At 51.2% G+C, this 26,619-nt stretch overlaps 2 protein-coding genes across 9 annotated transcripts in view; one reads left to right on the forward strand and one right to left on the reverse strand.

Annotated features, from left to right (window-relative positions):
- Window positions 1–19,491, forward strand: part of SDCCAG8 (SHH signaling and ciliogenesis regulator SDCCAG8) — a 211,348-nt gene extending 191,857 nt beyond the window's left edge. For 2 of the 5 annotated variants that reach the window (XM_074316832.2, XM_088799109.1), the window contains 2 exons: window positions 9,692–9,818; window positions 13,470–19,491. In XM_074316832.2, the coding sequence (XP_074172933.2) occupies window positions 9,692–9,818; window positions 13,470–13,766 (424 nt within the window). In that variant the 3' untranslated portion in view covers window positions 13,767–19,491. Of the gene's footprint in view, window positions 1–9,691; window positions 9,819–13,469 lie in introns of those variants that run through there. The other 3 variants (XM_019746823.3, XM_088799110.1, XR_002138627.3) reach the window with 2 other exon arrangements.
- The window catches only part of AKT3 (AKT serine/threonine kinase 3), a 253,836-nt gene continuing 246,328 nt past the window's right edge, over window positions 19,112–26,619 (reverse strand). For all 4 annotated transcript variants that reach the window (XM_088799111.1, XM_088799113.1, XM_088799112.1 and 1 more), the window contains one exon: window positions 19,112–24,707. In XM_088799111.1, coding sequence (XP_088655237.1) covers window positions 24,622–24,707 — 86 coding nt within the window. In that variant the 3' untranslated portion in view covers window positions 19,112–24,621. The remainder of the gene's footprint in view (window positions 24,708–26,619) is intronic.

Below are 26,619 nucleotides of genomic sequence, written 5' to 3' on the forward strand. Positions count from 1 at the left end.
TTCATGGGCACGGAGGGCCTCCCCCCCCCCACCAGTGCTTCATGGGCACGGAGGGCCTCCCCCCCCCCACACCAGTGCTTCATGGGCACGGAGGGCCTCCCCCCCCCACCAGTGCTTCATGGGCACGGAGGGCCTCACCCCCCACCAGTGCTTCATGGGCACGGAGGGCCTCCCCCCCACACACCAGTGCTTCATGGGCACGGAGGGCCTCACCCCCCACCAGTGCTTCATGGGCACGGAGGGCCTCCCCCCCCCCACCAGTGCTTCATGGGCACGGAGGGCCTCACCCCCCACCAGTGCTTCATGGGCACGGAGGGCCTCCCCCCCCCCACACCAGTGCTTCATGGGCACGGAGGGCCTCCCCCCCCACCAGTGCTTCATGGGCACGGAGGGCCTCCCCCCCCCACACCAGTGCTTCATGGGCACGGAGGGCCTCCCCCCCCCCCACACCAGTGCTTCATGGGCACGGAGGGCCTCACCCCCCACCAGTGCTTCATGGGCACGGAGGGCCTCACCCCCCACCAGTGCTTCATGGGCACGGAGGGCCTCACCCCCCACCAGTGCTTCATGGGCACGGAAGGCCTCCCCCCCCCACACCAGTGCTTCATGGGCACAGAGGGCCTCCCCCCCCCACACCAGTGCTTCATGGGCACGGAGGGCCTCCCCCCCACACACCAGTGCTTCATGGGCACGGAGGGCCTCACCCCCCACCAGTGCTTCATGGGCACGGAGGGCCTCCCACCCCCCCACCAGTGCTTCATGGGCACGGAGGGCCTCACCCCCCCACACCAGTGCTTCATGGGCACGGAGGGCCTCCCCCACCCACACCAGTGCTTCATGGGCACGGAGGGCCTCCCCCCCCCACACCAGTGCTTCATGGGCACAGAGGGCCTCACCCCCCACCAGTGCTTCATGGGCACGGAGGGCCTCACCCCCCACCAGTGCTTCATGGGCACGGAGGGCCTCACCCCCCACCAGTGCTTCATGGGCACGGAGGGCCTCACCCCCCACCAGTGCTTCATGGGCACGGAGGGCCTCACCCCCCACCAGTGCTTCATGGGCACGGAGGGCCTCACCCCCCACCAGTGCTTCATGGGCACGGAGGGCCTCACCCCCCCACACCAGTGCTTCATGGGCACGGAGGGCCTCCCCCCCCCACACCAGTGCTTCATGGGCACGGAGGGCCTCCCCCCCCCACACCAGTGCTTCATGGGCACGGAGGGCCTCACCCCCCACCAGTGCTTCATGGGCACGGAGGGCCTCACCCCCCACCAGTGCTTCATGGGCACGGAGGGCCTCACCCCCCACCAGTGCTTCATGGGCACGGAGGGCCTCACCCCCCACCAGTGCTTCATGGGCACGGAGGGCCTCCCACCCCCCCACCAGTGCTTCATGGGCACGGAGGGCCTCACCCCCCACCAGTGCTTCATGGGCACGGAGGGCCTCACCCCCCACCAGTGCTTCATGGGCACGGAGGGCCTCACCCCCCACCAGTGCTTCATGGGCACGGAGGGCCTCCCACCCCCCCACCAGTGCTTCATGGGCACGGAGGGCCTCCCCCCCCCACACCAGTGCTTCATGGGCACGGAGGGCCTCCCCCCCCCACACCAGTGCTTCATGGGCACGGAGGGCCTCCCCCCCCACACCAGTGCTTCATGGGCACGGAGGGCCTCCCCCCCCCACACCAGTGCTTCATGGGCACGGAGGGCCTCACCCCCCACCAGTGCTTCATGGGCACGGAGGGCCTCACCCCCCACCAGTGCTTCATGGGCACGGAGGGCCTCACCCCCCACCAGTGCTTCATGGGCACGGAGGGCCTCACCCCCCACCAGTGCTTCATGGGCACGGAGGGCCTCACCCCCACCAGTGCTTCATGGGCACGGAGGGCCTCCCACCCCCCCACCAGTGCTTCATGGGCACGGAGGGCCTCCCCCCCCCACACCAGTGCTTCATGGGCACGGAGGGCCTCCCCCCCACACACCAGTGCTTCATGGGCACGGAGGGCCTCCCCCCCACACACCAGTGCTTCATGGGCACGGAGGGCCTCACCCCCCACCAGTGCTTCATGGGCACGGAGGGCCTCACCCCCCACCAGTGCTTCATGGGCACGGAGGGCCTCACCCCCCACCAGTGCTTCATGGGCACGGAGGGCCTCACCCCCCACCAGTGCTTCATGGGCACGGAGGGCCTCCCCCCCCCACACCAGTGCTTCATGGGCACGGAGGGCCTCCCCCCCCCACACCAGTGCTTCATGGGCACGGAGGGCCTCCCCCCCCCACACCAGTGCTTCATGGGCACGGAGGGCCTCACCCCCCACCAGTGCTTCATGGGCACGGAGGGCCTCCCCCCCCCCCACCAGTGCTTCATGGGCACGGAGGGCCTCCCCCCCCCCACCAGTGCTTCATGGGCACGGAGGGCCTCCCCCCCCACACCAGTGCTTCATGGGCACGGAGGGCCTCCCCCCCCCACCAGTGCTTCATGGGCACGGAGGGCCTCACCCCCCACCAGTGCTTCATGGGCACGGAGGGCCTCCCCCCCACACACCAGTGCTTCATGGGCACGGAGGGCCTCACCCCCCACCAGTGCTTCATGGGCACGGAGGGCCTCCCCCCCCCACCAGTGCTTCATGGGCACGGAGGGCCTCACCCCCCACCAGTGCTTCATGGGCACGGAGGGCCTCCCCCCCCCACACCAGTGCTTCATGGGCACGGAGGGCCTCCCCCCCCACCAGTGCTTCATGGGCACGGAGGGCCTCCCCCCCCCACACCAGTGCTTCATGGGCACGGAGGGCCTCCCCCCCCCACACCAGTGCTTCATGGGCACGGAGGGCCTCACCCCCCACCAGTGCTTCATGGGCACGGAGGGCCTCCCCCCCCCCACACCAGTGCTTCATGGGCACGGAGGGCCTCCCCCCCCACCAGTGCTTCATGGGCACGGAGGGCCTCCCCCCCCCACACCAGTGCTTCATGGGCACGGAGGGCCTCCCCCCCCCACACACCAGTGCTTCATGGGCACGGAGGGCCTCACCCCCCACCAGTGCTTCATGGGCACGGAGGGCCTCACCCCCCACCAGTGCTTCATGGGCACGGAGGGCCTCCCACCCCAATGGGCTGGGCCTGGCCACAGCTCCCCTGGGCACCCTAACAGCGTGATGCAGACGATGAGTACATCCGGGTGTCTCTGGGAAAGGACAGAGTACCTGCCTCTCCCGGACATGAGATACAGGGGAAAGAAGGATCCCCGGTAGGGATGTGCTCTGAAATGTGATGATTCCATCTCTTTCCCGCTGTGAGAAGCCTGTGTGTGCTTTGCAGGCTGCGGGGGCTCCTTCTTGCAGGAGGGGCCTAAGCAGGCTCCACCACAGGCCCACCCCATCCTTTGATTACCTCATGTCTTGTAGAGGAAATGGCGCAAAGCGAGGGACCCAAGCAGACCCACAAATTGCATCCTCTCAGTATGACCATTGTGTTGAGATTTGAACACTGGCAAGTTGCCAGCCCTGAGAGCACCAAGGGGAGCCTGTTCCCAGCAGAGGGAACCCCCACTGCAAAGGTCACAGGTGGGAAGAGCAGACGGGCGTTGGGTAGATGGACAGCAGGAGCTTCGGCCACTGGTCCAGGCCTTGCTGGGATATGACAAGGGGTGGAATCATCCAAAGGGTAAGTCGGGGCCTGTGTCTAAACCCTCAGCTTGGCCCTTACGACCCTGCCCCTGCGAGCACCCGCATCCTTCAAAGCAGCTCCCTGGCCACTACCTTGCCTCCTTCCTCAGCAAACAGACGTGCCCTCCACGGGGCCAGAATACGGGGGCCGCTGAGCAGGAGCTCCCCCAGCCTCAGCTTCAGGGAGGAGGGCCCCAGTCTCTGCCCAGGGCGCCCTGCTGCCTTGGAAAGCCTGCCCGCCAGCGCAAGGCTCTCCTACCGTCTGCGCCCCTCTTGCTGCCTTCCCCCAGCCAAGCCCCTCTCCAGAATCGCCTCTCCCGCAATCAGGCTTCTGCCACACCTCCTACTGAAAGGACAAGCACATCCGCACCACGTGTCACCGCCAGGCGGCATGTCACACACATGCCCACTGCTCTCGTTGCACGCCCTTTCCTCCTTAGCTGCAGGTTCTTCTGTCCAGGCTTTCCTCCTACCTCCCGGTCATCTTGCTGGCTCTCTGTCCCCTGTGGGCCTTTAAATGTGGCTGCTCCCCAAGACCCTGTCCTGCCTTATTTCCTCTCACAGCACCAGGGGTTCTTAGCCAGTGTTCTGTGGGCGGGGGTGCTGCTCGGGTAGCTGTATTTTTAACAAACTAGAAAATCTCTGCCAGGCTTTCCTGGGTGACTCTTGCCCCATGTCTGCAGGTTTGACCCACACAGCTGGCGATACAGCCAGACCCTTCCTAGGCCCCAAGCCAAGTACCTGCGGGGGACGGTGGGAGGGGTGGCTGGCTGGCTCACAGGTACTTCCATTGGCCCCCGAACCTCTACCCATGCCTGTCCCTCTCCCATCCTCTCTTTCTTGGTAAATGGCACCATTGCCTGAAAGACAACGTCCACATTTGTTAGTTGGGCTGCAGAGCTCTACTGGATCCCAGCATCACCCTCTCTGAGCAGCCTGCAGGCTCTGGCTGAGCTGTACTGCACACGTGAAGTTTCCAGACACCAGCACCTTGATTGCTGCCTCCCTGTGGGAAGACCCAGCCCCTGACCCCTGCCAGACCAACACCCATCTATCTTTTCACAACCCGGCTTGCCAGCCGGCTGACCTTGGATTTGTCATTCAACCTGTCTGTGCCTCAATGTCCTCATCCCGGAAGTGGACACAATTCTAGTTCCTGCCTCGTGGGATTGTCATAAGCACTACAAAGTTAATAAGTGATAAGTACTTAGCACAGTGCCTGGCACACAGTTAGCTCTCAATAGATGATGATGATGATGATGATGATGATGATGATGATGATGGTCTATTTCCTGAGTAGATAAACCTTCCTGGACCTTGTACCTGCCCCACTGACCAAACACTTTTATACCTTCACTTTTATATCCTGTTGCAGTGAAGCAACTTTAGGTTTCCAAGCTCATCTCTCCTAACTGTCTGGGGACCCCCGAGGGCAGGGACCATTTGTAATTCTCAGTGTATGCCCAGTATCCACCTTGGTACTTGACCCAGGAGAGGTGTTTACCAAGGTTTGGTTGGTTTGCTGAATTAACTCAATGAATTAGCCAACCATTAACAAAGGTTAAAAACACCTTGGTACCGCCTACATTTGCCTGCACATTTTACTGCTTACTTCTTGTGTCACTTTGTACAAGTTAATTAAACTTCTCAGCTTCAGTTTTCTCATCTGTAAAATGGGATGCTAGCCCCTACCGTATAGGATTGTAGTGTTTTTTGTTTTTGTTTTTAAAGATTTTATTGGGGAAGGGGAACAGGACTTTATTGGGGAACTGTGTACTTCCAGGATTTTTCCAAGTTGTTGTCCTTTCAGTCTTAGTTGTGGAGGGCGTAGCTCAGCTCCAGGTCCAGTTGCCATTGTTAGTTGCAGCCCACCATCCCTTGCAGGAGTCTAAGAGTCGAACCAGCAACCTTGGGGTTGAGAGGATGCGCTCCAACCAACTGAGCCATCTGGGAGCTCAGTGGCAGCTCAACTCAAGGTGCCGTGTTCAATCTTAGTTGCAGGGGGCAGAGCCCACCATCCCTTGTGGGAGTCCAGGAGTCAAACTGACAACCTTGTGGTTGAGAGCCCACTGGCCCATGTGGGAATCGAACCGGCAGCTTCGGAGTTAAGAGCACGGAGCTCTAACCGCCTGAGCCACCGGGCCAGCCCTGTAGTGAGCTTTTAATCATACAGTCGGTGTGAAGGAATAAGCCCAGGGCTCAGTAAGTGTTAGCTCTTGTCAGTGGTGGTCCCTGCAGCTGTGGTTGGCTGCAGACGTGAACTTAGGACAACAAAAATGAGAGCAATAACCACAGTGGAAAATCAAAGACAGCTAATGTGTCAGCAGCGCACCCCAAGAAATATCTTCTCATTGATAGTAATGAAACATCCATGAACAGAGTGTAGGCTGGGGTGTGCAGCATTTGGGGAAGTCTGTTCTAAAAATAAACTTTTAAATAAAAAAAAGAAAGTCTGTTATCCCAATATTCAGAATAGGCCTTGAGAGAGCTGCCACTGAAATATATTTCCTTAGCAAGTCCCTTTTATCTAAAATCTGAGTAGCTTTTTCAGCAAATGTGAGTTTGGGTGTTGTTTTCACCTTTTCTGAGCTTCTTATTGACTTCATTGCTGTACGTGGAGTGACAGAATAGAGGTGGACCCTGAAAAAGGAGGGAGCATGTGCGTACTTTTTAGAGAGAAAAACACTGTTGAGAGGGACTGCTTAAGTGTTCAAGTTGGCTTAAGTTGAGTCAGAGTGAATCCGTCCTTAGCTCTGTTGCCATGAGGCTAGTGAGGGTGTCAGCGTCCCAAAGGGAAGGCAGGATTTTTCCGAGGGGCTCCCTCCTCACCTCCGTGCTGCTTCTGCTGGGAAAACCTTGGGCAGCTGGTGTCCTGCTGTGATATGGGCTGGTACCCAGGGACACGATTCCGCGGGTGCAGGTGGGGCCTGCGTGCTCCCCGGGAACTGCTGCAGGGACCCGTGGCCCACAGTTTGCAAACCACCAACCGAGCTTCATCTCAGTTCCGAGGGCTCCACAGGAAGAGGGTCTAGACAGGAACTGGCTAGTGGTGAGCCGGTGCGGCCAGCCCACAGTCAGCTTTCTGTGTTGCGTGAGCAGGCTGTGGGTCAGCGATAGCTCTGGATTGGATAGCCGCCTCTCTTCAGGAGCCCACAACACCTGAACCCATCAGTCTGCAGGACCTTTATCCCGAATCCGTCAGGGCACAGGGCAAGGGACCCCATGGAGAATGGCCATGCCCAGCGCCTTCTGACCTATAAGCCTTCATGGGATCATCTAATTATGTCATGATTCTGTTCCATTTGTTTCGAGCAAGCTCGAAGCCAGTGGGCTGCTGCCTCAGTAGTTCTGAGCCTGTGGCTCTCTCCACACCCACGACTTAATCGGAGGGGGAAAGGCACCTAAGGGTTTAGAGAGCTCAAGTGCTAATGAGGGTGCTTATCATCTGATTTAAAAAGCCAAGCATTAGATTGTCTGCTTCTCAAAGAAACCGGCTGTTCTCATCTCTGCATCTTCAATGGGACCCACTCTAGTGCTGGACAGCAGACTACCGTGCACATGAGTGGTGTCTGCCTGCATCTGTCAGGGGGCCGACCTGGGCAGAATGGCCATGCCCTCCCCCCACCCCCAGACCCCCAGCCTTCCACCCAACGGCCAGCCGGCTGGCCCAGCCTCTCTGTCGCTCAGGATGTGCTTGCCTCTCCCAGGTGCTACCTGCCCAGGAGGTAGTGCAGGAAAACTTCTCTTTGGTCTGATGCCATTGGGGTGGTTTTGAGACTGTGCTCTCAGGAAAAACGATTTCCAGTTGAGACTGTGATGGGCGGCGGTGGGGGCAGATTGGGCTTCCTAGCGCTGCAATGCCATGGCTTCACCAGAGGAAACCGCCTTTTTCTTCCTCCAAGATCAGAGGATGTGTAACTGGGACCAGGAGGACATTACTGTCATTGACACAGTACAGAAGCTGGAGGACTCCCACTTGGATGGAGCGTCCTTGCTGTGTGGTTCTGCCCCAGCCTGATCCGGGAGCTGGGAGGCTGGACAGGGCCGACCGCAGCCCAGGCTCGGGGACATGCACCGACCCTGAGCAGCCGCAGACACAGAAGGAAGAACCAAGTCGTGCCCTTGGTCCTTAACGCTCCTCCTCCAGGACCAGCAGGCAGCAGCAGGCTCGAGGGCGCGGCCCACCTGAGGCCCCCGCGGCTGTGTGAGCATGCGCAGTGCCTGCTCGGTGCCGCCGCGGGGTCCAGTTTCTTCGCGTCTTACTGGTGCAAGCGAGGAACAAACCAGAGGAACAGTAGCAAAACCCCCGGTGTGACTGAGAACCGGGAGCCCACAGAGTGTTCGGAGAAGGGGACAGGTGGGCACGGGAGTGGCAATAAGTGCGCCTTCTGGGGCAGTTTAAACTGAGACGCCCGCAAAATCCATCCGTCCGAGGTCGAGAAGGGCAGCAGGCGTAGGAGGTGGGTGCCATCTGGGAAGCCGTTGGCAAGAGAATGTAGGGAGGGCGTGAGTCAAATACCAGCCTGTTGTTAGGTTTCCCAGAAAGCAGGTTTACCTGTCTCCTGATGCTGCATGATTTTCAGTAAATGGGCCTGCCCACCCGTAAGGTCCGGATCTCTGTTCGGGTAGATGTTTATTTGCACTCACAGCCCTCCAGAAACACCTGCAGGGGAACTTGAAGTAAGGGCAGCCTAAGGCCGGGGTCTGCAGAACTGGCTTCGAGGTCTGTGGCTAGCTACTGGACACCGAGCCTGGAGTTTGAAATGCATCCTGTGCTTTTCAAATCCTTATCTTGGGAAAACACAAGTTAATTTCACTGTTGGTGCTTTTGGTGGAAAGAACTGTGAGGAAGGCCGTATGACACCTCCAACTTCTTTCCAGAACAGTTAGTTCCGGGTAGTTCAACTCTAAATTTAATCCACGCCTATATTTCCACGGGTGTGTGTGCTACTGGCTGTAGGAAGCCGTCTGTGGACAAATGAGGATAATAGTTTGAGTGAATTAGCAAGTCTGGAGAGGAGAGCCCATTAGTAGAATGACAAATTTAGGATCTTTAAAGACATCTGGTCAGCGACGCTGGAGCTTGTGACTGAGAGATTAATAATGGAAAACCCTTAGTCTAGTGTTTCCATCATCCCTCACCCACTTCCCCAGCCAGGGCGGGCCTCTGCTCCAGATGTTTCCAACTGAACAATGGTGGCATTTAGGCCCCTCATCTTTGACCTCTGTGAGTTTAAGTTTTTAGTTTTTTTACTTATCCAACTTATCTGTGTTTTCTTTTCCTTCCTTCCTTCCTTCCTTCCTTCCTTCCTTCCTTCCTTCCTTCCTTCCTTCCTTCCTTTCTCGCTTTCTCGCTTTCTCTCTCTCTCTCTCTCTCTCTCTTTCTTCTTCTTCTTCTTCTTTTTTTTTTTAGGATTTTATTGGGGAAGGGGAACAGTGTGTACTTCCAGGACTTTTCCAAGTCAAGTTGTTGTCCTTTCAATGTTAGTTGTGGAGGGCTCAGCTCAGCTCCAGGTCCAGTTGCCGTTGCTAGTTACAGGGGGCACAGCCCACCATCCCTTGCAGGAGTCGAGGAGTCCAACCGGCAGCCTTGTGGTTGAGAGCCCGCGCTCGAACCAATGACCCATCCGGGAGCTCAGCGGCAGCTCATTGACTTCATTCTAGCTGTGGCGGGCACAGCTCACTGGCCCATGTGGGAATCAAACCGGCAGCCCCATTGCCCAGAGCTCACGCTCTAACCAACTGAGCCACCCATCCGCCCTATCTGTGTGTTTTCTGATTACGAAGGCTGCTGATTTCTTTTCACATTCAACTTAACAAATGTGTTCCAAGGCCACTGCTAGCGAAGCCTCGCACATTGGAATCGCCCTAGACTTACAGCCTAAAGTTCACTGTCAGGCACACCCCAGATACACCAACAAAGGGACACAGTGAAAGGAGTGAAGTGAGCCATCGTCCTCCTTCACTCGGAAGCCCATTGTTCTCAGTTCTCAGGACCCATGTCTCATTCTGCCATGGATTTTCCTCCAGGTTGAAACAGCTGGACAAGCAGAGCCAGGCCACAGCCCAGCAACTGGTGCAGCTGCTCAACAAGCAGAACCAGCTCCTGCTGGAGAGGCAGAGCCTGTCGGAAGAGGTGGGACGTCTGCGATCCCAGGTACTGTGCAAACCCAGGGCTGGGGTGCGAGTCCTCAGGGCGAACTCCCTCGCTGGGGACGCACTGGGGTCTGCATGTGGCTGCCTGCAGAGCTGCATCTTAACTAGAAGAGTGATCACGTTCCTCACCTCATAAGGCAGGAGGACGATCCTGAGAACTGCTGGACACAATGGGGCATCGAGACCCATGGGCTGCAGGCCTGTCCTCTTTAGGGAGCCAAATCGAGAGCTGAGCTGTGTCCGGCAGGCACCGCAGCCAGGGGTGCGGGAGGAGGGGGCCTGTAGGGGTGAAGTGGGGTGTACTACGGTCCTCAGGAGGCTTGTAGGAGGCTGGCTTTGAACTGCCCCTGGAGGTTTGAATTGGTTGAGGAACGAGAGGCTCCCAGTGAGGGGAGTCATTGTGACTGGAAGGCAGGAGTCTTGTCCTAAATTAGCTGACTGACAGTTGAGCTAAGATTTCCAGTTCTTGCAGAGAGCCTAGCAGTGTCACATATATAACATGCAGTAACTCCCTTGACCATTGAACAAGCCTTCAGGATTGATCAGTCTCCGTTTTATAGATAGGGAAACTGAGGCTCAAACAAGTGTTTATAGCTGGCAGGTAGGGACAGTGAAATGAAACCTAAGTCTCATTCCATGGCTTAGGCTTTCCCTGTTCGGGTTAGACCTGGGGCCATAAGCAGGGATAATTGAGGAAAGACAGGGTTGAAGTGAGTTTGGAATATGGAATAAAACCCCTTTTTTTTTTTTTTTAAATTGCTTCTCCTCCTGTCAGAGAAGCTGCAGTTTTTGGCCCCGGAAGCAATGTGTTAGCATAATGAGGTGGTAGATGGGTTGCGTGGCCTTAGCCTTTAATTAGGATTGCACCCAGGTGCCCTGTGAGTGCCTGGGGGACGTCACACTGTCGTGCTGGGAATGAGTCATGGGAAAACGCATCTGGAAATGAAAAGGATGAGCACTTGTCTCTCATTGTCCCTTCAAAATGACCACATGCTGAATGGGTATGGGGAGCCATTACCTCCTGAGTGATTTTTCCCACTCAGCCCACCACATCCTCTGCAAAGTACTCATTTGTTCCACAGATAGTAAGTGAACACCCCGCCACCCCATGCCAGTCACTGGATTAACGCCTGGCGACGGGGACACACCTGTCCTGTCCCCAGTGCCTCCGCAGCTGCTCACAGGGAAGGGATGGTGCACGCTGCCCTCAGTCCAAGCCATGTACCCTGCACCACAGCCATCTGGACGCTTCTAAGCAGATAAAAGGAACGTGGATTCCGGGGCCTGTCCTCACACACACTGAGGCAGCCCTTCTGGGATCAAGGCCCAGGAGTCTACATTCTAACACACTGGGTCATGGTCGTGAAACGAGGACAGCTGTGAGGTGCTCGGCAGGGTCTCTTGCTGAAGAAATATCAGGGTTTTCTTTTCCTCTCTCCTCCTAAAACTTGAGAAGGCCCCGGGAGGAGTCCTGGGAAGGCAGAAGCCAGCTCCGAGGTGGCAATGCCCACTCCTCTCTCCCCTGCTTCTCAGACACGCTCAGGCACCCCTCCCTCACCTGGGCCGGAATCTGACTGGGCAAGTCCTGTGGGAGGCGTACGTGGTGCCAACCAAAGGTCGGGACACTGGGTGGGTCTCCAGGCAGGTGACTGGGTTCCTGCCATGTGTGGTTGAGGGACATGACGTGAGTAAGTCTTCCGGCCTCTAAAAGCCAGGAACTACTGAAGAGCGGATTGTGGGGTGTCTTCTCCACAAGCTCCAAGCACACGGCAGTTCCCTCTCAGCTCTGGATCAGATCATTCTCATTTGGGGTTTTCCTTTTAACTCCCCATCTGCCTACCTTACAGCCCACTCAGATCTTACCCTGGACCGTTCATGCTTAGAAGCCTCTTCCAGGGCTGAAAAAAATCTGGTAATTACCACATGGACTGCAAAATTTTCGTGAAATACATTTAAAACCAAAAAAAAACCCAAACCTCAGAAAATCCTCAGAAAAACGAGCAGGCCTTTCTTCCTTTGCCTGAAGCGACATAAATGATTTGACCATCCTCTGCTCTCTGATATGGGCCAATCTGGCTCATCTCTAAAGGGGTCTTTCAGATGCACATGTTACATTTGGAGTTATTTTAATATGAACACGACAAACAAAGTTTGGTAGAGGAACTGTTGGCTTTCAGTAGCAAATACTAGTGTTCAAAGAGGAGGCAGGGACCCAGGTTTGCAAGCTCTGCTGATTGCTGAAACCAAAGGCCTACTCTTCCCACCCAACCTGGCGTCAGACCTACTTCAGCCGTGGAGTAAACTTGAATTGTGAGCTTGGCTTACAGTGAGCCCTTGATGCGGGTAGGGCTGTTTATCCCGCAGGTATTGCAGAGGGCACGGCCTCCTGAGGGTTCTAGAGTGACCAGCCACACTCCTGGTTTCCCAGGTTCGTCCTGGTTTAGGGATGCTTCATCCGCAGGCTTCCATGCTCTCCGCCTGGATGAACTAAGCAGAGTCACTGAATTTTGCATGTCAAACTCTAAAAAGCTCTGTCTACCTAATACCCAAAGGAGAATGGATATTTTCTGGCCTGGGCACCTGCTTGGAAACTGAGTCACGTCCCTTTCATGTGCTCCTGTGAACCCAGCCTGTGCCCTGACGCAGGTGACAGGGCTCGGGGCTGGCCTGTGGCCTCTGACAGGAAGCATCGAGCCCATTTAGAAGGCTTTATTCTCCTAAATTGTTTCTGCTTAAATTCTGAAACATGTACAACATGTCTGGCAGAGGGAGCTGGTCATCGTTGTAATTATGCCACAGTGATATTTTTGGCCGTGAGAATTCCCATCTTGCCCTTAAAAGCTGCTGGGGTGAGAGCCACTCTGGTGAGAGCGGGCCAACCCCGGGCCTGACCCAGTGCTCATTGCTCAGGGCGCTGACTACTAAGCTCATCTCCTTTTTTGACTTGTTCTTAGTTTAAGACCGACTGAAAAACAATGGCTTTATTAATCCCCTGCCTCACTCGTGAGATGCTGCACTAGTCCTTGTGGAGAGACAGAGACGGGGAAGCACTAACCCGGCCTTAGTCTAGACTCGACTCCCCTGCATCTGTCTGCAGGGCCAGTGTCTTTGTGTCGGGCCTCCCCTGAGCAGCAGCTGGGAGGCACCCCAGCAGGGGGAGTACTGGACTGGTGTCCAGGGTCCCAGGAGAGGTCAGGCGAGGCCTGGCAGCTGGAGCCAGGTCAGGGGTCTGTGACCCAGCGCCTGGGGCTCTAACATCTGGCCGGGAAGGGTGGTGCCAGCTGGTGAGGGAATTAGTGTCTTCCTTGGGGAGAATGGCATCTGAGAGATGAAAAAGAACGGAAATTATCTGTCCACTTAGAGGACTGGTTTATACATCAATCTGATTTTGTTTGTATGTTTCTTTGGTGATGAATATGGTTTCAGCTGAGTTTCATTTTCTGATAGCCACCGTTTCAACAGGCTGGTCCTGTCCCGTGTTCAGTCTGGACAGGGTTGCTTTTTAGTCCCTTCAGATGATTCACTTCTACGGTTTAAAAAACAGCATCTGAAACTGACTTACCAGTGATTAATCAGTTGGCCCTATGACTTTTGAGTATTTTTGGCAGTGAATTTACTTTCTAATTTGATTTAAACTTGTGTGCGGATCCAGCAGCCATATGTGATTATGTTCAAAATCATGGACATCGTCTCCTTGCGCCAAAGGACTCGTGGAAAAGCGCTGCAAACCACAAGAAACAAAGACCCAGAAGACGACGAAGGGAAGAAAGGCCCGCGTGTGACCTGGAGCGACGGGAAGAGGGTGGCTTCAGAAACATGGGCTCAAAGTGCCCTGTGGGGCTGGGGGCCAGCGGAAGGGGGCGCTCCTGCACACCAGGCCTGCTTGGAGGTGCTCGCAGGGTTTTTGCGTCCCTCCCTGAACCCTGGGGACTTCGCTCAGCTGACATAGGAGCTTCTGCGAAGTTAGTTACCTGGAAGACAGATGGTGAAATAGAACAGGAAATACATTGAATAAAATAAATTAAAAAGCGTCCTCCTGAACCAAGATTTTTTGGAAAGAATTCCAAATAGATGAAAACAAACAATTTGATTTCAACCAAATTGTTGTTTTTTTGTTTTTATCCTGATTTTCACCCGAATTGTCAGTCTCAAAAATAAACACTGATACATTCCCAGAAAATATTTTTCAAATAAAAACTGACTCTGTTAAAGTTTGCCCTGATTCTTTCAAAACTGTGTACAAGACACTGTCAACCAAAGTGACTTGCATATTTTTTTAAATAAACTTGAACATATGCAGCTAAAATGTCATTAACTCCCCGTTGCCTGAGTGTTTTTAAAGAATGACATAAGACCTCTAGCGCTGCATTTCTAACATATGGGTCTTACGACCTCAGAGAAACTTCCCAAGCAACTGAAAGAGCATGGTTTAACTTTTTGTTTTTTAACTGAAGGTCCTGTGCGTAATTATTATTGAAAAGCATACACGGCTTCATTTAAGCCAAACTTGCTCTTCCGTTAACAGTTCACTTTGTCCAAGAGTGAATAATTTCAGAAGAAAACTCATGGAAGAAAAATAAACTGGAATTTTATATCGCTTCAGATACATTTGCTGCACTTATTGCTTCCCGAGTCAGACATTGCATTTTGCAATATAAATTCACAATCAAGATTTTAAAGGGAGCTAAATATTTTAATCCAATTAGACAAGTGAACAAAACACTGAATATTACATGTAGTGTAGATAAGTGGTTCTTGCCTTTAAAAGACTGTAATTCCGTTACATTACAACCCCAAATGTCAATGTTGTCTTTATTTTTAACGCTTTCAAACATGAGGCAGCCAGAGGCTCGCTCCACTCTCTGCTGTTGGTGACACTGTCTGTCCTTTGGGAATTCTTAAAATCTATTTACTATGGAAACATGGTTCATGTAAAACACAGACACCTGCCCATGTGCAGAGGAGCTCCGATGACTTCTGGGATTCTAGAAAGCTGGAAGATTACACACTCGGGCTCCCGCGAGTTGCAGAGGGAACTCTGCTTGAGTGAGCTCCGGGGAGGAGAGATGGCAGCATGCCAGCCCTGGGTGTGGGTGTCCTCTCAGTCTGACCCCTCCCGTCTGGGCACTGGGTTCCCTGCCTCCGCTCACGTCACAGCCCCAGGTCCAGTCCCAAGTCGCAGGTCCCAAGACGCTGTTTTCCTGCCTCTACCTTTTCACTGTTCTGGCTTCTACAGTGCTTGTTCTTGTTTGGAGCCCAGAGGCAGCAAATCCGGGCCAGGAGTCTGGGGAAAACGGGGCTTTGAACTCTAGCTGCCGCAGGGTCTTCATCGTCCGCGGCCCAGCCGGCAGCTGGGAGGGAAGAGTGAATAGCTGGGGCCTGTGCCCTTGCCGTGAACTCCTGCCCGCTCTGCAGCTGGCAACAGCCAGATTCCAAGAAAGGCTGTGCCCAGAGCAGGTGAGGGCCTCAGCCAGAGTTTCTGTCTCTTGGGGGTCACAGGACTCGACTGGCTCAGAGGCATGGACCCCAAGCCCTGCCGTGGACGGGGAAGGACAACCTTCTCACAGGTGTGGACCCCAAGCCTTCTCACAGGTCAGCAGTCACATCTGAAGGCCACGCTTCCACGAGTTCTCTAGAGGGCTGGTGTGGGCACCTGCCTCCTGAATACATCGGTGACCACCCGTTGTTCCCTTGGCTTGTTGGTTCCAGGTTGCCTGCCCAGTCTGACTCCTGCTTTACCCCACAAATGCAAACTTGCCTGCTTACGTGCTCTTTCAGGAAGCTGGTCAGGACAGCGTTAACGAGCCTGGATGTTTGAGGTCCAATTGCTTAGGTTCAAAGCCCTGGTTTCTGATTTTAAAAAAAATTAATAATAGAGCCAGCTTCCCTTTAAGAGGGAGCCCCGCGCATTACCCGTGACCTGAAGCCAGCAGCGTCCCCACTGAGATCATTGTAGGCATGAAAGGGCCACTTGGATAATTGTCTAACAACATCCTTTTTGTACCGATAGAAAAATAAGGCCCTGAAAGGTGAGATGAAGAGAACTGAGAAGTAAGTGGGTAGGAAAGTCACTTCTAGAGAGACTGGTGTTCACTCCCTGGGCCAAGGCTGCATGGAAGGCGCAGCTGCCTATACTGATGGGAAGGAGGCTTCTCTGTCCCCTCGCGGGGCTGGGCTGGGGGAGCCACAGCCAGGGCCGTGCTGGGCCTCCCCGGAGCTCTGTCAGCCCAGGGCAAGCACTGAAATGCCCCAGATGGAGGTGGGCGGAGGGGTCCTGCCCTCTCCGGTTAAAAATAGATGCTTTCTTGCCAGAGGCCCACGGACAAGGCCCATTTTTGAGCTGGCCACACAGAAACAAACTGCACATGAGTGAGGGGGAGAGCAGGAAGGAGGGGTATTTCATTTGCAGGGGCTGCTGTGAGGCTGGGGTGGAGACGTGTTCTGGCTGAGGCTGGGAGCTCCTCCTGTGAGCAGCCCAGGGGCTGCCATGATGCCCCGGGCACAGGCTTGGGGACAAAGCAGCAGAAAAGACTCAGCTGGACCTTACAGCATGGTGGTCGCTTGTGGAGCAGTTGAGGTCATTGAAAGGGACCTCTTCTTGAAACTCTGAATTTAATGTCAAACTTCAGAAATAAATCAGACACAAAAGTCAGGGCTTGTGGAGAGAAGGCTCTGTTAGGATTTAAAATGAGAACGAAGAAAGTGGGTAGGCAAGAGCAGGCTTGCTGATGGGGGCTTCTATGTCATCTGTAGACCATTTCAGAGCAGCTGCCGGGGTGCCCTGTGGGCCCTCCTCTCACCTGGAGGGCAGCTGCAGACAACTGCAGATGTGACCACACGACCACAGGGCCACAGCCAGGGGCCTTGGTGGCAAACTGAAAGGCAGAAGGAAGGGAAGATGGTAGGTCAGGGTTCAAGCCACAGTTCAGACGGCTGATGTCCCACTGGCACACGCCTCCTCATCCTTCCTGCATAGCCACACTGTGACCCCGCGGTGTGGACGAAGGAACCAACTTCCTGGAAATAAGCGAGGCCAGGATCCCCGAGAAGTGATGGCAGAGAAGCCAGAGGTGGGCAGTAACTAAAGCTACTCTGTCTCTGACATACGATAGGACAGAGAGAGCACTGAGCAATGTTCTTTTCTAAAGATTCAGCAGGCCGAGGCTAACATAATACTGTGTGAAGCAGACAAAACAGTGACGTAATAGGGTCATGCATTCATTCATTCATTCACAGTTACTGAATGTCACCAGGGGTCGGGCACTTGTAGGCACTGGGGACTGAGCAGTGAGTATATAATATAAAAGTGAGGGTGAATAGAAGGCTTTGCACCCAAACCAAATAAAACATAAAACTGTGGAGGGGAAATGACAGCTGGTTTGCTACAGGAGAGAAATTCGGGGGACTCCCGCCTGTCCGTTTGTGTCAGTCCTGACACACGGGAGCTGGGGGTCACTGGCTTCAGCGAGTGGTCTGCGTGCCAGCAGGGAGATCAGCTGATGCTGGCCCTGGATGGCCCTGGAACCCACACCGAGGGCCGTCACGGGAAATGCTGCTGTTCCCCAGTTCCATCACCTCCAGGCCCTTCCCACTGTTCTGTATTGTGCAAGTTACGGGTGTGCTACATTTTTCTTTTGAAATGTGCCCGGTGCGGTGTATGCTTATCCTCCCATTCAAAGACATCCTTGAGTGCCTAAAGTCAGAAAGCAAGCCACTCTATGTAGAGCACCCAGGTCACCAGGCAGCCCGCCCGCAGGAGCCTGGAGCTGGAGGGTGATGGAAGCCAGTCATTTGGTGAAACTGCACTGGGTCAGTTCCATGGAGACTGGAAGGCAGAGCTGCTCTAGATGGAGACCCGGCGTCTGAGGGTGGAATCGAGCTGGTGGCAGCCTCTGCCGAGTAGCACACTGAAGACAGAAGGGAAACCCTTTCTGCCAAGGCAGGGCCCTGGGGCGCGGTGGGCTCCCTGCGGCCCAGTCAGGAGGGGCCCGGAGAACACAAGCCCCTGTGGGCTCGAAGGAAGAGGGTGCACCCACGTCTGCTCCACCTCCAGCTCTCCCAGGACGGCACGCATACACCACACGTTTCCCGCGACGCAGTGGCTCCTGCTGTAGACCCCACGTGTTCAGTGTGAGATGGGGCTGCACACATATTACGATTGCTCTGTGTCAAAGCCATTCTACTCAGACTCATGCATTAAACTGTCATGGTCAGTATCTCACACACACTGGGAAATCTACTTGAAGTGTAACATTACCATGTCTCATTTTAAAACGGCAACAGGCTGATTTTCGTATTTTTCATGCGTGAATTCTGATCTCGGTTTCACTCACTGTCCCGCCTTGGAAATCCTCAACAAGAAATCATGGCTTAAACTGGGTTGACAAGCGCCCTCCCTCTGATCCTAACTCAGGGGCCTGCAGGGCGCCCTTGTCTTTCATGAAGACCATGCCCCTCTAAACAGAGACCAGGCTGGGCCTGTGCCTATGTTGCGTTCCAATTATCTGCTGCAGTGAAAACTGGGATTTGCAAGATACCGTCTTAGGCCTCTGTCTAGTCCCTTTCATCTCAGGGACTTTACACTCTGGAGGGCAAGGCCTGTGGTCTTACTCATCCTCCCACAAAGTAAAGAGCAGGTATTTCAGACATGTTTTGTGGAACGTTACTACTATTCCCAGCAGTTTCTGACATCCCTTCCCGATGTGGTTTCCATTCATTTGAACAGCCCGCCAGCCAGTGTTTTCCTAACTTGTGATTCCCCAACCCAACTGTCATGAGCTAGTTCTGAAACAGTTTTACCTGTTTAAAACTAAGAGACCCCGTGTACCAAATCCTCAATTGCAGAAAATGTCTTTATATGTTACAGGAAGTTGTCTGCTAAAAGTTTGGAGGTTTCAGTGTGTATTGTCTCACAACAAATTTCTTAGGGACACTCGGCCTAACTCCCACTGTTCTCGCTGCCCTCGCTGTGATTTTCAGTCACTGGCACGAATCAAGTGTCTCCTTAACTGGACAGGGGAAGAGATGGCTCTCTAGCCACATGCTGTCACCAGACTGCTCTTTTTAGGAGACACACAGATGTCTGCAATACAAGTTGTTTTCTGACTTAACACATTAAAACAACACAGTTCACCTTCTAGTCCCACATGATCTGCGGGAAAGATGAGGAATAAACTTTCCATACAGTTGGGTTACATACAACGTCTACATTTTTAGCCAAAGGAATTTTTTTCTCCAAAAATGGAGAAGAGTTAACTAAACCAGTGAGAAGACAAATCACATGGAGGAGGAGGATCTATTTAAACTTACTTTTTATTATCATTTTTTTCCAGTTACCCAGCATGCCACAATCTGATTGCTGACCTGGATGAAACAGTGAAATAAATGATTTACAAAGAGATATTTACATTCATCTGATTTGCACGTAATATGTCACAATGCACCGCGACTCCGGTGGCCCCCGCCTCACAGGGCAGTGGGCTGCCCCGTCATCGCCACGTCTGAGGCTGAGCGGTCCCTGCACGAGAGACGAGCTGGAGCTGACGTCTGACACTAGACGAGGAGACCTCCTGGTGTATGTTTCCAGAAATGGCTTGAAGTTATTATATTTTTAAATCTGCTCATTTGTATGCTATGTTACACATATGGATTCCAATAAATGAACTTTTTAAAGACTTGAATTGCAATGTTTACTTTTTACCTTGTAGTGATGAACAAAACACACGAAAAAGGCACATATATCAACTAGGCCAAAGGGTATTAAGAACCACACTCTTTTTCCCTGCCATTCATGTTTCTTTCCCTCTTTCTGATCTACATATCACCCTTCAACTTTGCCTCTAATCAACGTCCGATAAGACTCCGTAATTTATCGTCCTGCTAATTTGTGCACAGTCAGGAGACAGCAGGAAGCATGACGCGTTATTCTCTCCACTCTGTCAACAACAAAAAACAGACGAAATAGCATCTCTGGCTGGGTGGTGTCACGTTTCTTCTTCAATATGCAGTATTTGAGAGGAACCTAAAAACGTATTTAGTGAAATTACAACATTTCTCAAAGTTCTATCGGATATCTGTACACACATCATTTTAGTTTAAAATAGTATTTCAACTATACACAGTTAAGCCCTCAAATGCTTAAAAGTAATAAAAATGGGCATTGAAATGTTGCGTTGTCTTTGAAGATGACAATGGAACACTAAAGGCAGGGCTGCCTTGGGGGCACATCCCTGACCTCAGGCTGTTGTCCCTGGCCAGCGATCTGTCACCATCATCCCCATCAAGGCCTCTCAGCATCACGGCAGGTGGATCAGGCTTCGGAGGCGGTGGGATGATACACATGCAAAGACCATTAGAGTCTCTTGAGCATGAAAAGGTTCAAGCCTGAAAGAGTAGAACTTCTATTCTGAGTCAGAAGTTTTTGATTTCATCAAATGTGCTAGACATAAAGGCTGTCACATAAGATAGGTTAATTGTCCCTAATTGTTTTAGGAATACAGTAAATAAATTATACAATATTCTAAAAATAGCACCTTGAAAGAATTATAGAGGTCACTTTATTTTAGTCTCCTGGATCTGTCAACCCCAGTGGTTTTGAGAGAAGAGCACATGTAAGAATGCCCTCGAATTTGGCTGTGTGACATACACATACATGCTTGACTAACTTTGGTCCCAAAGCCACTCCTCTCTCTGGCTTAGTCACAGGAGCAAAGCCAAGTTTCTACAATAGGAGGTTTATGAGGTAAAATCAGAAAAAGGCCCCATCCAAAATGACTCTAGGTCCATCAGATTGTAGTCCAACCATCTTACCCCTCTATTACCCACGTCTAAGTTTGTTAATCTGCCATGAAGTTCTAAAAATATATTCTCAGAAAGGAAGTATGCAGAGCAACACATGATCAGGAAGACATAACTAGTGAGCTACTCTCCTTAAGAATTCTGGGTGCAAACCATCTGGTGTGAAGGTTACTAGGGTCTTCACGGAACTCCCAGGAGACCTCTCCCGTCCCTGGCTTCACAGCAGGTCTGTCCGACACCCAGTGCTGGGAGGTCAGCATCTCCCCCTGTGGACGTAGCCCTTCATCAGAGTTTGTACAACTGCACCATTGCCATTTTATTGAAGTAATAAAATAATCCTGCATGTGTTTTGAGCTACAAGAAATTTACATATTTTCCTGTCACATTTTTTACAGGGTTAAGTTAACACGAGGTGGAGCTATTAAAAATCTTTCTTTTCTTTTTTCAGAAAAGAGTATTTAATTTTCTGAGATTACAGAACCACATCCCACAACAATAAACAGAGAAGTAGCAGATTGCCATAGTGCTTTATTTAAGCTGTCTGTACGAAGGAAAATAATGTGCACCCCTATTATATACGTGTAAAAATACTAAGGATGTACAGTGTACAAAACAGTTTCTTGTAGTTATTTCACATCCTTGTGGGTCATATACTTAAGGAAATAAACAGTTTTCGTATGACCAACAGTAATAGTAATACAGTTTCTTGGGTTCGTAGTTGCGTCTGCTTAAAATCCTTAACCAGATGACTAGGTCTTGCGCGGATCTGATGAAAGAACTAGCAAGGTCAAGAAATGTCACAAACTATAAAGCTACAGGAAGGTAATTCAATTACCAATTTAGAGGTTTTCTTTTTATTTAAATAAATACTTTACATTTCATGCTTGCCTGTAATGCACTACCAGGAGCAAGATAAGGAAATTCTACTGAAGACAGTACAAACAGTAGCAGCAAAGTGTGTACACTGAGGTGTAATATAGAGACCCTGCAGTTAGTAAGGAAGACCCTTACTTTTGTACTCTAGGAGAAGCAAGTGGCCCCTGCAAGAACAGTCAGCTTTAAGAAGCCAGAAATCAGGTATGGGCGATGGAAAACAATACTGGAATAATGCTATGTGATTAGTGTAGAAAGCAAAGCTGTGAGCGACCATGCCGAAACTCCAAGCAGAAATGGCCAGTTTCCTCCAAGACGACAAGAGGGCAGACTTCATGACAGTCAGCTCAAGATGGAGTCCGCAATGTCTGAACTGTGTTCTGATAAAATGATTCCAAGTTTTAGGCCTTTCCATCTGCCAGAATCCAAAGCTACAGCTATGGGCAGACACAAGGGAAGTTTTAGCTATCTCCTACCCCTATTCCTGTTTTTCTATTATTCCACTATGCCAGCTGATCGAGATCTGGGAGTGAAAGGAAGGGTTTCTCAAAAATCTAAGCCAAGAAAACACCTTGGTGACACTAACGGAATCCTGGAGGGGATAAGTGACTGAGCCCCAACACTGGCTGGGGACTGAGAGCCAGCTGTGAGGAGTGGCCAGCCCGGGGCCCTGTCAACTCTGTCATTAATCCTTAGGACGCAGGAGTCCTTGGCCAAGGTCATGGAAATCACCTTAAGATATGGAAGAAGAAAAAAAAAGCTATCGATGTGCTTAGTGTCACACTTTCTTCCTAAAGGAATGAACGCTGTGATCATCGGCCAGCCTCAGCTTTCTTCTCTTCCTCTCACCTGTTTCTTTTTTATAAAATGAATGCAAGACAACTTACAAGACATACCTTTTAGTCTACTTTCTTGTCAAAGTGAAACATTCAACATAATTCCAAGTGGAAAATAAACAACAACAAAAAGTTGAGCGACATGTGTAAGTTTAAGAATGAACTACCATTTGCTACCATAACTTCCTATATTAAGGATGAACTTCACTCGGGTAGAGATATGAAAAATTAGGATAAAATCTATGTCTGAATATGTCTTAGCTGCCTTAGTAAAATGCCCTGTAACCCCCCGTCGGTCCCAGTGGTCCACCCACTGCCAGCAGTGGTTTCATGTCTATAAATCCACACTCCCAGCATCAAGAGGCTAAGACATCTGCATATAAAGGACTCATCCTACTGAGAAAGTCACATGCTCTTTCAGACAATGCAATCAGGATACTACGTCATACTGTAGTCTTCCATGTGGGAGCTGTCGGATAGTGTAACTAAAATACATCTCCATGGTCACCCCACGGAGCGGACAGCCTCCCTCTCGCCGCAGGAAGGCGCCCAGCCCCTGGACTTCATCGGCTGCTTGGGGAAATGTCAGCTCCTAGCACCAAAGGGTTTCATCTGAAGATCGTCACTGAGGAAGGAGGAAGATGAGGTTTGCATACATGTCCCCTTTCAGTGAGAAATGGTGGGATCTGGGGACATGAGTATAGACAGAAAAAGAAAAGTTGGAGGTGTTCTTTTGTTTTGTTTCCCTGATGGCTTAATTCAGCGATTAATGTACCATGATCAGAATAAGCACACCCGGTTCTTATCCTTTACTGCCTACTTCGCAAGTACTCAAGATGTGTTCATTTTGCCAAGTAAAGTTCACTTTTATCATCATTCGGGTCTCAACTGTCTTCATTCCATTATGTTGCCGGGCTGTCATAACATCTCAATTCTCAAGTGAGCAAACATCAACGTCCATTTGTTTCATTAACCCCTTGGCATGGCTAGTTGGGGACTTTCTCATGTTTAGTGCCAAGGGGTTAGATGACTGTATCTCTTCTCCCAAAGCCAAATTCTAACCAATATGTACAATTTCAGAGCCTCATCAAAAATTTTTCACGTAGGAGAAAAAGTGCGTGATTCTCATCGGTGTGTACATTCCTCGCACATGGGTCAAAATAAACTGCAGTAAGTCTAGTTTATGTGAAGTTGGAGCTGCATTTGCTAACATGACATACAATTCTCATCACTAAAAAATAAATACTACTGCAATATAAACAAAATCATAAAAGGACATTCAAAGTTTTAACATCTGAGAAAAAGCTAACTCACAGAGAACTGAAAGTAAAAATTAAAACAAGAAGGCAAACACCTGTTTACCCTGGTGTACAAATTTTGGTGAAAAGCAGGGTCATTATACCTGTCTACATTCTTCAGCCATCAGAGGCGATAAATATTAATAATGGAAAAGAGGTTTCCAAGCACAGGGAAAAAAATGCTCTCTGGTGCAAATTCTATCATCGACCCTGTAAGTGAGCTCGTCTGCTGTGCATATGCTTGCTTCCTTCCTTGGTAGAACCATGTCCGTTTGCCCATGACTGCCCATGAAATCTGGACGTCCAAATAAGATCCCAGGCTTCCTCTGCGGTACCCAGCGACAGGCATTCGCATATGTATATACTGGGATTTATACGGATCTCAACAGATGTTCAGTCCGTCTCTCAAGCGCTTCCTAGTGATTCTCAGCCAGATCTGACACACGCCTACCTCCGGCGCGGCTCTGACACGCGTTACTGAACTCTTGTACATGCACGTCACCACCCTTCCACAATCGCTTGTTCTGAGTTATAAACTGAATCTTCTTAGTCTAATTAGTTTTTGATTTCTCTTCTAGAAAGTTAAAAAAAAAAATTGTACCTAGAATCAGTGTATCTCGTTTATCCTTCACTGTTAGGGAAAAACAAAAACTAAAAGATCAAAAGATGACAATCGGTGCACAAATGAATCATGGTGGGCTCATGACTTCCGAAGATTGTGAAATTACCTCTTAAAGTTGCTATAATAGTTAAGACAGTAGCAGCAACAGCATGAGACCTTAGACTGAGATACAATTTCATGCACAAACGAAAAGTGGAGTGTATTTGCGTATATGTGTGTTCTCATGTGGGTGAGAGGTGGTGAGGGGTGGAGACCCTGGATCGGTCTGGGATGTCTGAAGGCGCTGCTGCTGTTTGTGAGAGCTAGGACTGGTGTGGTGTCCGGGAACCGTTTTCAGGAATAGATCTAAGATGCCAGTGAAGTAGCAGAATGAGAGACTTATTCGCGTCCACTTGCAGAGTAGGAAAACTGCGGGAAGTGCGGCCGTCTCTCGTTGTCCACGCAATCCATACCATCCTCATCATCTGTGGGCAGGAAACAGCTATTTTAACGTCACATTTGTTTTTGACAACATTCTGTCTGGTCTGTACAGTTCTAACTTCTATGATAATAAAGAGGAACCGACGCAACCACTCAGAAACATGGTTTATCCTGAACAAAACATACAGTCACTAAACTTATTTCAAAATTATCTCATTTTCAAACCCATGGTCTATGAAGAAATAATATTATCAAATCATCACCTTCGAGACACCAGCTTTGTAAGACTCAATAAAAAACTGTGAAAAAATACTATTGAAGAAAACAAGATTTTTTTTAAATTAGAAGGAACAATTTTCAATAACCTTGAATTTCATGAAAGTGCACATCAAAATGACAGAAGTCAATGACTCAAAGGCACCCGAGCTGTCTATCTGGAATCCAGTATCAACTGTCTTCAAATGCTTGCATTTCTTCTTCATGGTGCTTTAGGTGTGATTGAAAAATAAAGCTTCATATGATTCCATTGCACTGGCGTCCTTGATTACATGTTTAAGATTTTACATGATTTATCTACTATCTGCCTTCACTCGCCCTTCCCAGTTTTCCTATGATAAAACTTTAAACTAGAATAAAGAGAATAGATAAAGAGGGAAAGTTGTCAGCATCTAAGTACTAATTCACGAGGAAACAAATAGCAAGAAGAGACAAGAGACTTGAAAGCAGGGAAACAGGCTGTTTACATTTAAGCTGCTCCTGTCTCTCATGTCTCCTCTTTTCCTGAGTTTGAAAGATTACCAATGGCTCCCAACCTTTTCCCATCACTATTCCCACAATGACAGGATGCTCTTCCTTGTCTGTGCTCACACGTTCCCTCACGCAATCTACACTATTCCCTGTGCTCTGCTCTGGACTCGGCAAAGGCCCTGGTGCCGCCCTCCAGGGCACTGTCTGTGGGGGAGGCATCCCCTGAAATCTCCCACTCTACTCAAGTACATTTGATTGCATGCTGTCCTACAATGAAGTGAGTAGGGAGTCTTTCAAATGCCCAGGCTTCTTTTCGTCAAGCAAAACAATTCCATTTCCTCAAATACATAAAGGAAGTACATTACCAACTCTTCCATTTTCCAGCCTCTCCAGGGATCATCAATTTCATGCACTGGGAGAAAGAACACAGGCCAGACCCGCTGTATCGTGGGGCACTGACCCGGGCCCACAACAAAGGATGATGCTTTGCGGTCCTCTGAATAATAGCGAACTTTTCTGCTCTTTTCTCACAGTGCTTCTTTTTGATATTCTGTTCTTAATACAGAAGAGTCTAGAAATGGGATCACGCTGCTAACCAAAATCTGTGGCCTCGAATGTACTAGAAAGTATCATTGCATTAGGTGTGACTCAGCCCATCAGGGAGCATTTCTGGCTCCGGCTCCCTGGAAACCTCTGAGGGCCTCTCTGCTTTTAACTACACATTTCCCAAGAAGAGTATTATTTAGGGAAATCTCTGCCTCCTGATTAGAAAATATTGGTGAGGTACCAGGCAAATCACATGCATCTTTTAGGTGAAACACTTTCCACAGTATTCTCAGCTCCACTAACGATGGTAGGAGCTGCAGATGGCATACCTGTTGTTCAGTCACAAAGTATAAAAACTATCTCGAGAAAAAGCTGAAATTTTAATGTTCATATTCTGACATGTGCCAATCATATTTCAAAGAAACAGTTTTCCCCACTAACAGCTTTGTTTGGCTGAGTGTGTTTCTGCACAGTGAACGTGCAGACAGCCCTGGACGGCACGGGCAGGACGCCTGGTGCTTGTACAGCCAGAGACGGGCAGAAGCTATCTGGCTCCTGGGCCGCAACCAGGCCTCATGCCAGGTGGGTCAGGCTCAGGACAGGGGGAGGTGTGGGAGGTCCTTTCTGAGGAGGAGGCGTTATTACACGGTAGCTGAGACTTAA

Source organism: Rhinolophus sinicus, chromosome 6 (assembly GCF_057876585.1).
Source record: "Rhinolophus sinicus isolate RSI-liver-muscle chromosome 6, RSI-T2T, whole genome shotgun sequence".
NCBI classification, from domain to species: Eukaryota; Metazoa; Chordata; class Mammalia; order Chiroptera; family Rhinolophidae; genus Rhinolophus; species Rhinolophus sinicus.